Source organism: Oncorhynchus nerka, linkage group LG3, assembly GCF_034236695.1.
Source record: "Oncorhynchus nerka isolate Pitt River linkage group LG3, Oner_Uvic_2.0, whole genome shotgun sequence".
NCBI lineage: Eukaryota > Metazoa > Chordata > Actinopteri > Salmoniformes > Salmonidae > Oncorhynchus > Oncorhynchus nerka.
In genome coordinates this window covers 69,542,923-69,559,550 of record NC_088398.1, presented here as the reverse complement: position 1 = coordinate 69,559,550, position 16,628 = coordinate 69,542,923, and the positions used below count along the sequence as shown (strand labels likewise).

The 16,628-nt window shown below is 42.9% G+C and overlaps 3 protein-coding genes across 4 annotated transcripts in view; 2 read left to right on the top strand and 1 right to left on the bottom strand.

Moving 5' to 3' along the window:
* The window catches only part of cmss1 (cms1 ribosomal small subunit homolog), a 62,996-nt gene extending 61,768 nt beyond the window's left edge, over positions 1-1,228 (top strand). The window contains exon 10 of the mRNA XM_029640079.2: positions 27-1,228. Within this exon, the coding sequence (XP_029495939.1) occupies positions 27-110 (84 nt within the window). The 3' untranslated portion in view covers positions 111-1,228. The remainder of the gene's footprint in view (positions 1-26) is intronic.
* An 89-nt stretch (positions 1,229-1,317) lies between these two features.
* On the top strand, positions 1,318-6,095 carry tmem30c (transmembrane protein 30C). The gene is made up of 8 exons (XM_029640064.2): positions 1,318-1,399; positions 1,766-1,978; positions 3,672-3,788; positions 3,927-4,034; positions 4,140-4,230; positions 4,398-4,547; positions 5,050-5,262; positions 5,639-6,095. Exons 2-8 carry the CDS (start codon positions 1,781-1,783, stop codon positions 5,824-5,826), a joined length of 1,065 nt encoding a protein of 354 aa, XP_029495924.1. The 5' UTR covers positions 1,318-1,399; positions 1,766-1,780; the 3' UTR covers positions 5,827-6,095.
* A 389-nt stretch (positions 6,096-6,484) lies between these two features.
* The window catches only part of LOC115112936 (discoidin, CUB and LCCL domain-containing protein 2-like), a 43,354-nt gene continuing 33,210 nt past the window's right edge, over positions 6,485-16,628 (bottom strand). For both annotated transcript variants that reach the window (XM_029640020.2, XM_029640028.2), the window contains 9 exons: positions 15,785-15,918; positions 15,658-15,698; positions 15,141-15,481; positions 13,687-13,834; positions 11,304-11,435; positions 11,123-11,216; positions 10,440-10,489; positions 10,238-10,372; positions 6,485-8,464 (listed from right to left, as the gene is read on the bottom strand). In XM_029640020.2, coding sequence (XP_029495880.2) covers positions 8,052-8,464; positions 10,238-10,372; positions 10,440-10,489; positions 11,123-11,216; positions 11,304-11,435; positions 13,687-13,834; positions 15,141-15,481; positions 15,658-15,698; positions 15,785-15,918 — 1,488 coding nt within the window. In that variant the 3' untranslated portion in view covers positions 6,485-8,051. The remainder of the gene's footprint in view (positions 8,465-10,237; positions 10,373-10,439; positions 10,490-11,122; positions 11,217-11,303; positions 11,436-13,686; positions 13,835-15,140; positions 15,482-15,657; positions 15,699-15,784; positions 15,919-16,628) is intronic.

Here is a 16,628-nt window from a genome sequence, read left to right as displayed (position 1 = left end):
AACACAGCCCTCTTTTTCACTTCCAGGTCAAAGGTGACTTGTTGAAGCTGCTGGATATGGGAATCTTGAAAGGATGTAGGGAAGGAAAAGTGAAAGTGGGACTGTTCTGATACAACCACACACCTAGTGCCATAATCTGCCATTTTATTTGATTTTTTTCACCTTTATTTAACTAGGTAGGCCAGTTGAGAACACCTTTATTTAACCAGGTAGGCCAGTTGAGAACACCTTTATTTAACCAGGTAGGCTAGTTGAGAACACCTTTATTTAACTAGGTAGGCCAGTTGAGAACACCTTTATTTAACCAGGTAGGCCAGTTGAGAACACCTTTATTTAACCAGGTAGGCCAGTTGAGAACACCTTTATTTAACCAGGTAGGCCAGTTGAGAACACCTTTATTTAACCATGTAGGCCAGTTGAGAACACCTTTATTTAACCAGGTAGGCTAGTTGAGAACACCTTTATTTAACCAGGTAGGCCAGTTGAGAACACCTTTATTTAACCAGGTAGGCCAGTTGAGAACACCTTTATTTAACCAGGTAGGCCAGTTGAGAACACCTTTATTTAACCAGGTAGGCTAGTTGAGAACACCTTTATTTAACCAGGTAGGCCAGTTGAGAACACCTTTATTTAACCAGGTAGGCTAGTTGAGAACACCTTTATTTAACCAGGTAGGCCAGTTGAGAACACCTTTATTTAACCAGGTAGGCCAGTTGAGAACACCTTTATTTAACCAGGTAGGCCAGTTGAGAACACCTTTATTTAACCAGGTAGGCTAGTTGAGAACAAGATCTCATTTACAACTGCGACCTGGCCAAGATAAAGCAAAGCAGTGCCACAAAAAACAACACATGGACACAAGTTACACATGGAATAAAATAAAGTATAGTCAATAACAATAGAAAATATATATACTGACATACAAACACACACCCAACCAAGTCAGACTGGACCTCTTCTCATCATGCTCTTGTTCACACGCGTGCACAAACACTCACACGCAACAAAGTTTATTAGGGCCCCTCAAACCAATCCTGTCTCCATAACAGACCGACTGCTGGACATTTCAACCATCTACCCTATCCTGTTTTTACCCTCTCCCTCTGTGACACTGTGTTCTTGTTCTATTTTAAGTGACGTAAAATATCTGATATGGTTTATACAGTGTTGTAGTTCAACAATAACACAGCCCAACTGTGATGGTTTGAATAAAGACATTTGAATGGAACCAGACTCTTGTTTGTTCACACCAGCGGGAAGCCCCTCCCACTGAGTCTGTGATGTAATGAGTTGTTTCCCCCAGTAGGTAGTCTGGTTTGTCATAACATCCTGTGTGTAAGTGTGTTCTGGAACAGACAAAGGCAACTAGTTCAGTGGGGAAGAAATAACGGATCGTAAGGTACTGTCGGAAAATAAATCTGAGATATTTTAGTACTTGGATGATAGGCTGTAATACATCAGTGTGTATGTATGTATGACTGAATCGCTCGGGAAGGAGTGAGCGAAGAACAGTAGAAAAATAACAAAAGAGGAAGTAGAGCAGAGGATTCTGGTTAATGAGTAACTGCCAGCAGCCTGTCTCAAAGGTCTTCCCCACCCTAGCCCTAAGCCTGCTGGGAAAAGGCTCTTGGCAGGCAGGGGAGCGAGGTAGAGAAATGCTGATAAGACTGTGTTAAAGAAGACCGGAAGAGAAGAGAAGGAAGACTCCTGTTCCTTGCTTGTTTTCTTGTTGTCTGACGTTCCTGGTCTCATCACCCTTCCCCAGCCGGAGCTCTCTGTCATGGGCAAGGCGAAGGCTAACGCTGGGCCCCTGGCCCGGAGGCCTGATAACTCTGCTTTCAAACAGCAGAGACTGCCTGCCTGGTCCCCCATGCTCACAGCTCAAACCGTCCTGCCTTTCTTCTACGGTATGGCCATTGTGTGTGTGCTGCTGGGAGTGTGGCTACTTGTCACCGTGCAGAATACACATGAACTGAAGGTGAGTAAGCGATCCTTTCAGATAAAATATATTTTTATTCTACCGATACACACAATCACTTGAAATGGAGTAGGTAACACCCTCCAGAGCACATAGCTTATCTAACCATGAACACAAGATAAGAGGTAGAAAGTTTCAGGGTATTCTGATATAAGAGAGAGGACTTCCAGGGTATTCTGTGAAGAAGTGAAGCTACAGTATAATAAATGGCTGTGGGAAACAAACATTCTAAGATTCATATAGATTTTAATGTGTTGCCTATACAGTGCATTCAGAAAGTATTCAGACCCCTTGACTGTTTACACATTTTGTTATGTTACAGCCTTATTTGAAAATAGGATTAAATAGTGTTTTCTCTCTAAATCTACAATCTACATACTACCCCATTTAAAAATAAAACTGATATCACATTTACATAAGTATTCAGACCCTTTGTTGAAGCACCTTTGGCAGCGATTACAGCCTTGTGTCTTTTTGGTATGACGCTTGGCACACCTGTATTTGCACAGTTTCTTCCATTCTTCTCTGCAGATCGTCTCAAAATCTGTCAGGTGGGATGGGGAGCATCGCTGCACAGCTATGTTCAGGTCTCTTCAGGGACGTTAGATCGTGTTCAAGCCATGTCTCTGGATAGACCATTCAAGGACATTCAGAGGCTTGTCCCGAAGCCACTCCTGCGTTGTCTTGGCTGTATGCTTAGGGTCATTGTCCTGTTGGAAGGTGAACCTTCGCGCCAGTCTTGAGAACCTGCTCCAGAGCGCTCAGGACTTCATCAGGATCTCTCTGTACTCTGCTCCGTTAAACTTTCCCCCAATCCCAACTACTTTTCCTGTCCCTGCCGCTGAATAAAATCCTCACAGCATGATGCTGCCACCACCATGCTTCACCGTAGGGATGGTGTCTTGTTTCTTCCCGGTGTGACACGTAGAGTTCAATTTTGGTTTCATCAGACCAGAGAATATTGTTTCTCATGGTCTTAGAGTCGTTTATGTGCCATTTGGCAAACTTTTACTGAGGAGTGGCTTCCGTCTGGCCACTCTACCATAAAGGCCTGATTGGTAGAGTGCTGCAGAGATGGTTGTCCTTCTGGAAGGTTCTCCCATCTCCACAGAGGAACTCTGGAGCTCGGTCAGAGTGACAATCAGGTTCTTGGTCACCTTCCTGACCAAGGCCCTTCTGCCCCAATTGCTTAGTTTAGTTGGATGGACAGCTCTAGGAAGAGTCTTGGTGGTTCCAAACTTCCAAACCTCATGGCTTGGTTTTTGCTCTAACATGCGCTGTCAACTGTGGGACCTTTATATAGACAGGTATGTGCCTTTCCAAGTCATGTCCAATCAATTGAATTGAACACAGGTGAGCTCCAATCAAGTTGTAGAAACATCTCAAGGATGATAAATGGAAACAGGATGCACCTGAGCTCAATTTTGAGTCTCATAGCAAAAGGTCTGAATACTTATGTAAAAAAAAAAAAGTATTTCTGTTTTTTATTTGGAATAAATTAGCAAAAGAATCGCTTTGTCATTATCGGGTGTTATGTGTAGATTTGATGAGGAAAATATTTTATTTAATCCATTTTAGAATAAGGCTGTAACGTAACAAAATGTGGAAAAAGTGAAGGGGTCTGAATACTTTCCAAATGTACTGTATATATTTCTCTCTCTCTCCTGCTATATCTCCTTCCCTCCCTCTACAGGTAGACTACACACACACAGGGTCATGTGATAAGTGTTTTGAGATGCGTAAAGACCGTGCCAATGCGAAACAGAGCTGCAACTGCACTGTGGGGTTTAACATTGAGAACACGTTCAAGGTGTGTGAGTATGTGTGTTTGTCTTGGTCTGTACACTTCAACAAGACCACAAGCTAATGTACTGTATGTGTCAGTGTTAAAAATGTTGGAAACCAAATCCAAGTAAGACTGACGGTGATGATGTGTTTCCTGTCCCAGGGAGATGTGTTCTTCTATTACGGCCTGATCAACTTCCACCAGAACCTCCGGCAATACATGGACTCCAGGGATGATGGACAGATGATTGGGAGAAATAAAAACCTCAAGGTAGCTACTGTTAATCTATCAATCTATTCTTCTCTCTCTTCATCCTCTTAATTTCCTGGTTCATTCTGAGCTTTTACATCAAATCCTTCTTGTCTGTCTCTACAGAACCCGAGCTCCTATTGCGAGCCCTTCATAAAGGATAAGAACGGATTCCCTATTGCCCCTTGTGGGGCTGTGGCCAACAGCATGTTCAACGGTATCACACCATTACTCAGCAACATCAGTTTGTCATCAGTCTCTGCTAATAATGTCACTGCATTAATATCCAGTGATATGATCAAATCTTTCCCTGAAATGAAACACCTGGTTTTGATTAATTGACTGATTTGATTTCTTGATGAGTTTTGTTTGTGTTTTTCCCAGACTCCTTCACTCTGATGTACCACTCAGCAGCGGGCAGTCGGGTGGTTCCTCTATTCAGGAAGGGCATCACCTGGTACACCGACAAGAACGTCAAGTTCCGCAACCCACAGGTGGAGAACAAAACCCTAACGTTAGCACAGGTGTTTGAAGGTGTGTCTCACAACACACCCACACAGTGTGTTCACAGCATGTTCAGCGTCACAACACACCCACAGTGTGTTCACAGCATGTTCAGCATCACAACACACCCACACAGTGTGTTCACAACATGTTCAGCGTCACAACACACCCACACAGTGTGTTCACATGTTCAGCATCACAACACACCCACACAGTGTGTTCACAACATGTTCAGCGTCACAACACACCCACAGTGTGTTCACAACATGTTCAGCGTCACAACACACCCACAGTGTGTTCACAACATGTTCAGCGTCACAACACACCCACACAGTGTGTTCATGGTCATCATTATTATTAATACCACATTTTAATTTAATAGACATATCGCTGCTCTCTTGCCTTTCCAAATGTTGTATGACTGTTGTCAAAACCTTTTCCAAATCATGTCTCAATGTCGTATAACTGTTGTATTGCTGTTGTTAAAACATTGTCTGGACTCTAGATGTAACCGTTGTCTGTGTGTTGTCAGGCACGGGCCAGCCTCTGTACTGGCAGAAGCCCGTATATGACCTGGACCCCTGGGACCGCAACAACAACGGCTTCATCAACGAGGACCTCATCGTGTGGATGAGGGAGGCTGCCTTCCCCAACTTCAAGAAGCTCTACGGGGTCCTGAACCGAGCCATAGAACCCTTCACCGATGGGCTGCCGGCTGGAAACTACAGCGTCCTTATCTCCTACAGTATCCTTTGTTATGCATATTACTGTTACCAGGGAGACATTGAGATTTGAGTCAATTGAAAATTTTATTCCAAAAGCATGTTCCTATTTCCAACCCTTAGGTAGATTGGGGTTAATGTAGCTAGTTTCTCTTTGGATGGTAGTGAAACCATAGGTTGTGGCTTGGAATATTGGATGTTTATTTGCTCAGTTACAAGAACAATGGAAAGTCACAGCACATTAAGCACAAAAACAACAGCTATTTCCTTTACCTGTGTGGAAAACATTATGGTAGCACATTAATAGTACGTCTACTATTTAAATCCTCTGTTTAGATGAAAGGTTTGTGTTCACCTTATGTGGCTATGTTTATCCTTGACCTCTGGCTCCCTCTCCAGACTTCCCAGTGGAGTACTTCCAGGGCAGAAAGGAAGTGGTCCTGTCCACAGTCAGCTGGTTTGGGGGTCAGAACAACTTCCTGCCCATAGCCTACCTGGTCACAGGCTGTCTCATCCTGCTCCTCGCTGTCATCCTCACCGCCGTCTGGTGGAAGTTTGGTAAGAACGGACGGAATATGGAGGAGTGATGGAAAAGAAGAGGAGACATATGGAATTCATAATACTGTAGATACAGTGAATGTGATTATTAAAATGGTCTAAATTTATGTAGTTCTGGATTAGAGATGGGGTTTGTGTTTTCAGCATCATAAATGCTTGTACTTGGTTTAATTTCCCTACATGACCATGTGGTGGCAGTAGTGCGGTTAGAATGAAATGAGGTGGGAAACCATAGGAAATAGTTTTCAGTGATAATTTATGTCAGTGCTTGAATATGCATTAAAGACATGCTCTGGAACTTTGGTGACTAGTAAGTATTTTTTAAGCCTCCCACTGGGTAGTTCATAAACTGATAATCTATTAGCAGAATTACTGTTTTACCTCAATTCGCACCTGTTTTTCTAGAAACGGTGCTGTGCCATTTCCCCTACGTGTTCCAGCCCTCTAGCAATTTGAGTTCAACCAATGAGCTTTAGTCTCGCGCTCGATGTGTGACAGCAGATATCTGCACGTGACGTAGTATGCAATTTTTCGGGACCACCTTTGGCTTGTAAGTACTATCAGAACTACTGGCTAAAAAGTACCAGAGAATCCCTTTAAGATGTGAAATATGAAGAATTCATTGATGTTTTATTTTAGTCACTGTAGAAATGTGTAAAAGTTTTTTAAAAGCTTTAAAAAAAAAAGTTACTTTTTAAAAAAAGGCTTTATTTCTCCTTGTACAATCTGTGAAGACAGAAACACACAGTGACCAGGGAACACACTGACCTACGGCCAGCCTTACATACTGAAGCCCTAACCTTTAACCTAAAGTTCAACTGGTCCAGGTTCACATTTGGTGTTCAGGACAGGGATTGACCGGACTAAATGTGCTCCACTGCCTACAAACATAACTAATCAAACATAGATGCAGTACACTCGTAGGGCCAGTCGTACAGACATAGCTAGCCACACACAGATACTCTCTTTAGGACAGCCATACAAAGACACTCATGAAAGCCATTACATACATTGATGAGACAGTGTACAGTAGAGACAGCAATTCAGACACATACTAGAATGAGGCGTTTCTGTAACTTCTGCATGCTGATTGGTCACAAGTGATAATGTTCTCTCGCCGTATCGTCTTTGTCAGGACCCGTACCATACACACACCTGATGCGGTAACCTAGACTACTCCAGTGGATCATCTTCCTCTAGCACACAGAAGTCCTACAACCTCTGGATTCTCTGGGAATTTACAGACGGTGGCCATGATAAATGATGCATAATAACAAAACATAAGGCAATGTTTAGTCTCACTGACATATTTTCGAGACAGTCCTTCTGTTGGACAGCTCCTCTCTAGGATCACCATGAGGGCAGATTCTTCCTCTTCAAGTAACTGGTCCTAGTCAGGCAGTGTCTGAACCCAATGGCACCTAAATGTTATGCAGAGGTCCTTTTTGACTGTCAAGTGAGGCAAGGTGTCCATGACAACAGTGTAACCATCATTATTTGAAGCTGATTCGTCACCGCTTTCCATAGTGTTTTTTTTTCAGTAGGAATTATAAAAGAAAAATAAATAATTTTTCAGAAACTTCAACAGGTTTTTGGTGTGGGTTTCACTCTAGCTTTTTGTATAAGGTGATTGGTTAAACTCAAACATTTTGACAGGTCTGATTTTGTGAACTGAAAGCTGAAATAGTTCAAGCCTCCAATCAAAGCGTACCGTAGTAAACTGAGGAAGCTCCTCTTTAGACAGGTGACCTTTGGCCTTTATGCAGAGAACACTTCAGTGGTAGAAACATTGACTTTCTATAGAAGGCAACCACTTCAGAGAACCTATTGTTTGGAGAATTGTTTCACTTTTAGATTGACACGAAAGGAACTAATATATACTCAGTTTGACAAAACATCAAATTAAGAGACACACAGAGGGGACTTAGCCTGGCTGAAACAGTAGTGAGCTCTCCACCTCTCCTTGTTTCTTCTCTCTTTCTGTTCTCTCGCTCTCATGTAGACATTCATCTTTGTGGTTTCAGTGATAGGACTGGTATGGTACTATGCTAGCACTCTCCGGCCATGCACGTACAGGTAGACACATATAGACTCCTCTGCAGACACACTCACATACAGACATCTAACTTGAAGCTAATGTTCTTTACAGTTTAATTCACCCTCCCTCTCTCCATCATCCCCCTCTGTCAATGGGGGGGTGGGGGTTTATGGTTATGGCCTTGTCAATCAAAGTACTCACTCCACCTCTTCAGCTCTACTCCACTGGCTTCTGAGAGCTGCTCTGAGGCACCTGATAGGCTAAATCCTTAGTGGGTGTGGCCTGTCCTGTACTCTTGGGCGTGTCATACATTGACCTCCCCGATTGCCCGCTGTCTGTTCTCGTGAGAAGGGAGGTGGGACCACGGCCCATGAAGCTGGAGACTGTGATTGGCTGGTTCAGTGTGGAGCTCCCTGATAGGTGGCTTGCAATGTCAATCATAATGGGCGTGGCATACTCTGCACCGGAGGCGGGCAGGGGTTGAGCGTAGGCATGGTAGATGTCTGTTGCCATGGGAGCGTCGTAGAGGTTAGGGTCCGTGTAGCCGGGGTCAGAACCTTCCTCTGGCTTGAAAGTTGACCTCTGACCTAGTGATGTCATGACACCGCTGACCAGGGGCTGGGCATACTCTAATGGAAGAGAGGGTGTGTTCAACATACAAACAACTGTGTGGCCGTGTCTGAATAACCATACCTGCGAACTAAATAGTATGCATTTTAAGTATTCAAAAATAGGAAGAAATAAATATAAATTTCAAGGATGCTTTAAATGCCAGGATGTTATACTAATTTTAGATTTTCTTCTAGGAGAATTCAGTGTGGACTTTTGAGGAAGAGAATAGTCTTTCCAGACTTGTGTGTCTGACAACAGCTGATAAGATGATAAGGGGACGTTCTGTACCCAAATCAACACGATTATGCATTAGATTACACATTTTCAGGAGCCTAGTATGTTGTTTACTGCGTTCGTTTTTAATAAACGGAACGTTCTAAGTAGTATATAGTACAATTATTACACAGTATAGCGGTGTTTGAATACCCATACTAACATACTGTCTACAACATATTTAATGAGTGTATATACTACATACCATTAGTTAATTTTAGTATACTGTAAACGAACGGTATCATTTCAGTTGAGCATACTAGAGGTACGCTTGTCTAGCGGAAGTTGATGCAATTGCTAGCTTGTTAGCATAACAAATTACTATCTCGCCATTTTACGACTTCGGGTGTGTTCGTAAATTCAATCTGGAGTCCCAGAGTGCGCTCTGAGCGTTTGTAAATTCACAGCGTTGTCAGTTCGTAAATTCAAAGTTTCTCTCTTGGGAGTGTTCAGAGAGTACAGTGGACGCTCTGGCCGAGGAGCAGGGTTGATCCGAGCGTTCTGACCATCATCACAATGGCAGTCAAGCACCCAAGCTAACTGGCTAGCTACTTCCAGACATAAATGAGAGAACACTTCACTCTAACCATTTTATCTGCCCTAGCAGAGCTGGTTAGGCTGTTTTCATGTTATTCAGAGCGTTGGTGACTGTAACTGTGCTGCTGGCAACCATTTTAATGATGTGATTTTGCCAACGTTTACTGACACCGGTCATATTCAACTGGTGTTGAGCGTTTGTAAATTCATCAGTTATTCTGCACTCTGACACCGGTCATATTCAACTGGTGTTGAGCGTTTGTAAATTCATCAGTTATTCTGCACTCTGACACCGGTCATATTCAACAGGTGTTGAGCGTTCGTACATTCATCACTTATTCTGCACTCAGACGAGTCTGAAATCGGAGTAGATAGCCAGAGCGAATTTATGTCCATTGAGAACGCACAATGACTATACCACTTTGCTAAGAATGACGTGAATAATAAAGTCAATAAACAGTAGTTAGTTGGATAGCATATAGTTAATAAACTTGCAAGTTTGATGTATTAGTACCTAGCTAACATGGGTATCTACTACTGTCGTGATATACGGTTCATAAGGATAGCATAGCCAACAAATTGTCAGCCAACTTATTTAAAAAGTCCATTTTATTACATTGCTCAACATTGTCATAATTAGTTAAAGCAATGAATTTGTATCCGCTCGTCGGACTTCGGCTGAATATTTTCTTAAAATCTGAAAACGTTGTGAAGCCAGGGCCATTTTCTGAAGAATTGCATTATGGGCCCTAAAAGCATGGCAATAGTGTCCATTGCTTGTATATCTTGTAGGTAGTATGACATCCGGGAACTTTTGGCATACTAACTATATCCATACTATGACTAATAAGCATACTATATACTCGATTTACATCACAAATAGTCTGGTTAGTGCGGTTACTATGAGTATTCGAACACAGCTTAAGTCTTTTTAGTAAGTAGTAGGCAAGATAGATTTGGGACACGGCCTGTGTGTGTACCTGCGGGTTCGGCCCGTAGTCTGGGGGTGTTCCCTCTCACTCTGAGCCGGCCCACCTCACTGCTGCTGTAGCGGACTGACTCCTCCCCCTCCGCCATCTTGGATGGCAGGAACTGCTTCATACTCTTCCACCAGTCTGGACAGAGACACACGCAATAAACATCTAAACACACACACACACATACTGAGAGTGTTGTGTTTACCTGCACGGTCCCAGTGAGACAGGTCATAAGCTCCCTCTGAACTACTCTTCCTGAGGAGAAAGACGAAACAGAAAGAAATGTAACATGCTGACCACACCGCAAGCATTGCAAAAATAAATGTACACTGTTAATGCGCTGCAAGTCTCGCCTCTCCCATCTCATTGGTTTTAGGAGCATTAACCCACGTGGGTGATTGAAAGAAACTGAGGTCCACATCTTAAACACACCTTAAAGTTGGTTGCCAACAACCATATAAAGTCCACAGAAGAAGAAGACTGAAGGAGGGATTACTAGAAACTAACTAGGCTTCCCCTTTTATCTGTGGATTAATTGTTAGAGTAGAGAACACACAATTGTGTGAATCAAAATGGGTCAAAATTCTACAAAGATCCAGAAAAAAAAGACTGCATTTCAGGAAAAATAACAACCCAAATGTTTATATCACAGGACAAATTAGCTAGCAACAGTATGTGTTTTGACCTGACCTCAAATTAATATAGTTGGTTCAAAGTGTGTTTTCACACATCAACCTGCGTGTCCTGATCGTGTCTAGTGTGGATGGACAAAATCAACATGCGGGCAATGGCGCGTGCCCGGCCTAGTCAGCATGTACGTCTGGTAGTTTGTTGGGATCTACTGAGTGGATATCTGTTTAGTTGTTACTAGTTATAGTTCATCCTCACCTGTTCTTCCAGTGCCAGGCACAGACCGTGGTCAAGATGAGGGTGGTCAGAATCATGACCAACACCGGCACCAACACCGTTGCAAACGCCATGTCTACGACCACAACACAACCAGTGTGAACCAACCACAATCAACAACACTACTAGACATGGACTCTTTTCCCTTTCTCCTCTCGCTCACCGTTGCTGGTGCATGGAGGCATGGTGGTGTTTCTGATGTCAGGGGTGTGGGTGGTCCGGCCGTACATTGGGGGGGTGTCTGTGGCCACTGAGGGAGGGGGAGGCCGAGCGGGGTGGTATATCCGGGGCCTCGCTGTCCAATGGAAGAAGAGACAGAACGGTTAGGATCACATGACTCCAATAGAGTAGACTAATCTTTGTTATTCATTTTGCAGCACTTATAAAACACAATGAACACATGACAAATATAAGTTCCTACCAATGATCCTGCTACTTAGTTTAACAATGTTACCCAGCCTGTGCTTACGCTTGAACTTTATATTGCCAAAACAGCAGATCATATTGAATGTTCAAATGGATTATATATATTATCTGTAAAAGATGGTCATCAGCGTCCTATCCACCCTGAAACAGTTTCCTCAGGAAGAACAGGCTCTTATTTCCCTTTGTTCAGATAGCATCCACATTGGCCTCAATAGGATCCCTCAACTCCAATAGCTAGGTTGCCATCCAATGAACAAGGTGCATAAAGATGTCGGAATTCAGATATGACGTCATTGTTTTAGCACTATCCACAGAGTTATTCAACTACACATGGTTCAATGCACTGTTAATCAGCACAATCAAATGTTGGGTTTCTTCAAATTGCTGGCTTCTTAGAGCTAAAATTGTATACATGTATACTGTGCTAACGAAGAGCAATGTACAATAAGGCGAACTTAGCAAACAAGGTATTTGTGGTACGTACATGGTATTTGTGGTACGTACATGGTATTTGTGGTACGTACATGGTATTTGTGGTATGTACATGGTATTTGTGGTACGTACATGGTATTTGTGGTACGTACATGGTATTTGTGGTATGTACATGGTATTTGTGGTACGTACATGGTATTTGTGGTACGTACATGGTATTTGTGGTACGTACATGGTATTTGTGGTACGTACATGGTATTTGTGGTACGTACATGGTATTTGTGGTATGTACATGGTATTTGTGGTACGTACATGGTATTTGTGGTATGTACATGGTATTTGTGGTACGTACATGGTATTTGTGGTACGTACATGGTATTTGTGGTACGTACATGGTATTTGTGGTACGTACATGGTATTTGTGGTACGTACATGGTATTTGTGGTATGTACATGGGGCTGCCATCTTTATGCACCTCTCCACTATCGGCGACAGATTTATATGCGAATATTCGAAAATAAAATATGCTAATTTTCCCACCAAACTGGTTTGTTGCAGATAAAAATCAGTGAGTGATGATGTAGTGCACACACTTCAGTTTACATGTACTGATTAAACATGTAAAGTTCAATGTGTTTCCATCGCATTTTCAACACTACCGAGAGTTAGACTGTTGTGTTACATAACAAAATGTACCTACTCTGGACAAGGCACATGTGCTCTAGCCAACAGCTGGCAGATTATGAGGGTAGTCTGTGGGTAGGCTATGAGGGTAGGCTAGTCTACATGATGACATTATTATGGATAAGAGCCAGAATATTCTTATTTGTCAAACGGCAGTCGAGCGTCGATCATCATGTCACCAGAATCAGACCCTCAATATTTATTGGAAAGGAGCATCAAGATCACCACCCTGTGAAATTCATCATGAGTTATATCATCTGTAGCCTAATAACCTGCATGGTTTCCCAAGTCATAGTGGGAGGACCACACACCGTGTCATCGCGTGACTTCAAGTTTACTTCAATATGGTTATTATATCAATATTTGCGCATAAAGACATTTCTGTAATGAATACTCAGGGAGAAAAAGGTGTAGATTCACACGCAGATTGCAGCAGGTGTTTATTGCACCTTCGCAGAAGGCATGCAAGGGTCATAAACAGGTAGGCAAACAGGCAGGTGAATCAACTAGGACTGAAGGCTATATGGTTCTCACAAACGGGCTAGAGAAAGGCTGAGTAGAGTCAAAATGAACAATACCTCACAAAGGCACAACAGAATGAACGGAACTACATAAGGAGCTGATGAGACCAGGTGAGTAACTAACACAGGTGAAATCAATGAACAAGAATTAGACAGGGCTACGTTCAAGAACACAAAGAAACAGAACACAAGGTTGACTAAGAAAATAAATACAGAACCTTACAATTTCTCACATAATTCATTTTACCAACACAAAAAGATCCCACCATGTCGAATGAACAAATAAACTGTTGACATTTATAAAATTGTATGGAAACTTCCTGCTCCTATCACAGCTCCCATGAATTTTTTCATAAGGTATGACCTTACTCGCATAAAAACTGGATGGAAACGTGGTTAGTGACACACAATGGTAAAATAACTGAAATGCACTGATTGGCTACAAAGTCAAAACATCTGCATGTGATTGGCTGGTTTGGTTACCTTGATGGAACTGGCATCCGAGCAGCTCAAACTTGAGGGCAATTCGCTGGTGCCACTGGGTGGGGCTTATCCTCACATACCGCGCCTCGATTGGTGGGATGAAGTTATTGCGCACCTCCTGGAGGTAATTGGTGTTCCCTTTAAAAATCTATCAGGAAACAGAAACAGACTTCTGTAGCAATAGCTAATAGGGTTCCTAATAATATACTACACTGAAGCCATGTTTCCAAATGATATCTCATGTTATCTTGCCTGTGCCTACTGCCAACAGGTCTACTGTATTGTATATTTTATGTATGGTGTATAACAAATGTTTGATTGCTGCCTTCTTGGGACAAGTCTCTTGTAAAATAGATTTTCACTAGTATAAGTAAGGATAAAAAACCCTGATTACAGACCCTGACCAGCACAAGCACTCAATCAATCTCCATCCATCTTTAATGAGCTGCTGTCCTGACTGAGTCTGACTGACCACAGCACTTAACAACCACAGTCAGCTCTCATGTTTCCTGCCATAAACAACCACAATCAATTACTGATGCCATAGAAACAAATGACTCCATCTTGCACTCCCGTATTTTGTCTAAAGAGGCTTTCTCTCTCCTTAAAGGTCATGAACAGTCAAAATCATGTTTTCCATGAAATGTGATATTTGAAGGAAACGGGATCAAAGTATGACGACCAAAGTATGAAAAATGACTTGCTTCTACAATGATAAAGTTTATCACAAAGTTACTGGTCCTCTCCTCCATGTCAAATACTTGGATTAATGATTAAGGGGACACCTTAAACTCTCATTTTAATACACCAAAGGTAACATGATATTCTCTAACCTCTAACCTTAAATAAGTACTGCCTTGTAACCAACATTGGAGAAGGCGTTTCCAGACGGGCGTGGTTTATATAGCTAGATAGCTACTCTACTGGTGCTAAAATACTTAAATGTTTCCCCTTTCATCTGTGCCTGGTGCTAGCTAGTTACTGGCTAGCTAGGTCTTCATCTGTTCCTGGTGCTAGCTAGTTATTAGCTAGCTAGGTCTTAATCTGTGCCTGGTGCTAGCTAGTTACTGGCTAGCTAGGTTTTCAGTCAGCATGGAAAAAGGGGGGTCCTTCAATACTCCCACCCAGTTGTCAACACATCCGTCAGTGCTGAACCGCATCACAAGAGAATAAAAACTACATCATTGATGCAATTTCAATGTTGTTTGAGTTGCTTTGTGTATCACTAAACTAGTTTGAGATGATTTTTCTGCAAAACTGCTCACTGCATCCAAATTGCTTGACATAGGCGTTGCAAAGAGCTGTCAGTCAAGGCCAGCTCATGAATATAAACTCCCCGCCCACTTAGCCTGTCTTTTCAAACATCCTGGTAGTTAGCCATGGGGGGAAAAGTACTTTTCAAAATGACTATTCAGGACCTTTAAGGTTATTGATGAGAGGGATATTTTCATCACCTTGTCCTGGGTAGCATCTGCCTCCCGATAGATGTTCCAGTGCTGTCCGTCATTGCTGTAGAGGACCCGATAGGCTGACACGTAGAACTGGTACTCCAGGAGGGAGGAGCCTGTAGTGGTGATGCCTGTGATCCTCTTCTCCTTCTTCAGATCCACCTGTAGCCACTGCTGCTGGTTGCTGTGAGCCGACGCCCAGGGAAGCCCCGCCCCATTAAGGCGGGCCCCGGTTGGGCCCCACTCACTGGGTTTGCCAATCACGTCACTCCATTCCCACACCGAGGAAGCAAAGAGCTGGGAGTCCCTAACAACGCCCGATTCTAGACCTAGTGTCCCATAGCAACCTGAGAGAGAGAGAAACTGTGAGTCTGTATTAAAGTGGGAGGACACATGGCTGTTTTGGATATTGTAGAAGTGATTGTGGTGGCAGGTGTAGTTGAAAAGGATACAGAAGCATGTGTGGCTATGGTGGTTGTGGTATTATGGTCTGTTTTTGTATATTGTAGCTGATTGAACTCACCACTGGTCTTGAAAGTGAAGAGGCTGTTGGACAAGGGACCACTGGAGAGAGATTGACATAATGATGGAGAGAGATGGAAAGGGAAGAGAATGCAGAAGTATTCTCCCAGACAGACAGGAGTACTTACACAGTGGAGGAGACGTTGTTAGCCAGAGAACCATCGTAGTGAGGGATGCCCTTACTGTTGACCACACTGATCTGACCGCCCACAGAGTTAGACACCACACCTGCATGGATGGCTGCTAGACACACTGGAGATGACTGAGGGAGGGGAAGGAGATATTGATTATGATCCATTCATGACTGTTTGGAAGATGTACATTTAGATGTATGACCATCTTCATAAAATGACTGCTATATCAATTGAATCCCTGCTGTTGCAGAGAAGGGGTTAGAACAGGAAGAGAGAGAGATCGCGAGAGAGGTAGATACGAGAGTGAAAGAGGTAGAGAGAAAGGAGAGAGAAGAATGGACAGAGAGGAAGGGAGCAGTGTGTCGGTGGTTGTGATTATTCCACTGTCAGCTGAGAGGCCATATATCCCAGTGAGGGACAGCAATGGGTTGGATAAAGTTTCAGTGAGATAGATCACAGAGTCTCAGCCCACAGCCCCACAGATAACAGGAGATAAGTCAGCATGACGACATTACTTCCTGGCAGGGGGAACACTGAGTGGCATGAAGAAAAGAACGCTGATCCAAGGTCTGTTTCAACTCTTTAGAAATGCTTCCTTCCCTCCTTCCGTCAATTAATCTTATATTAAAATCACTGAAAAAAGTTGGATTGTTGAAACTCTTTCCTTATTTCTCTTTAGTAAACCCTTAGCATTCCAGTAACTGACTCACTAATTTGCTGACATCATAAAATGAATCCATTGATGCATATATTAGCAAAACACACACACACATGCACGCACACACACTAGTGAACACACACTTAGTGAGACCAGTTCCCAGCAGTGGGCAGCTAGCTG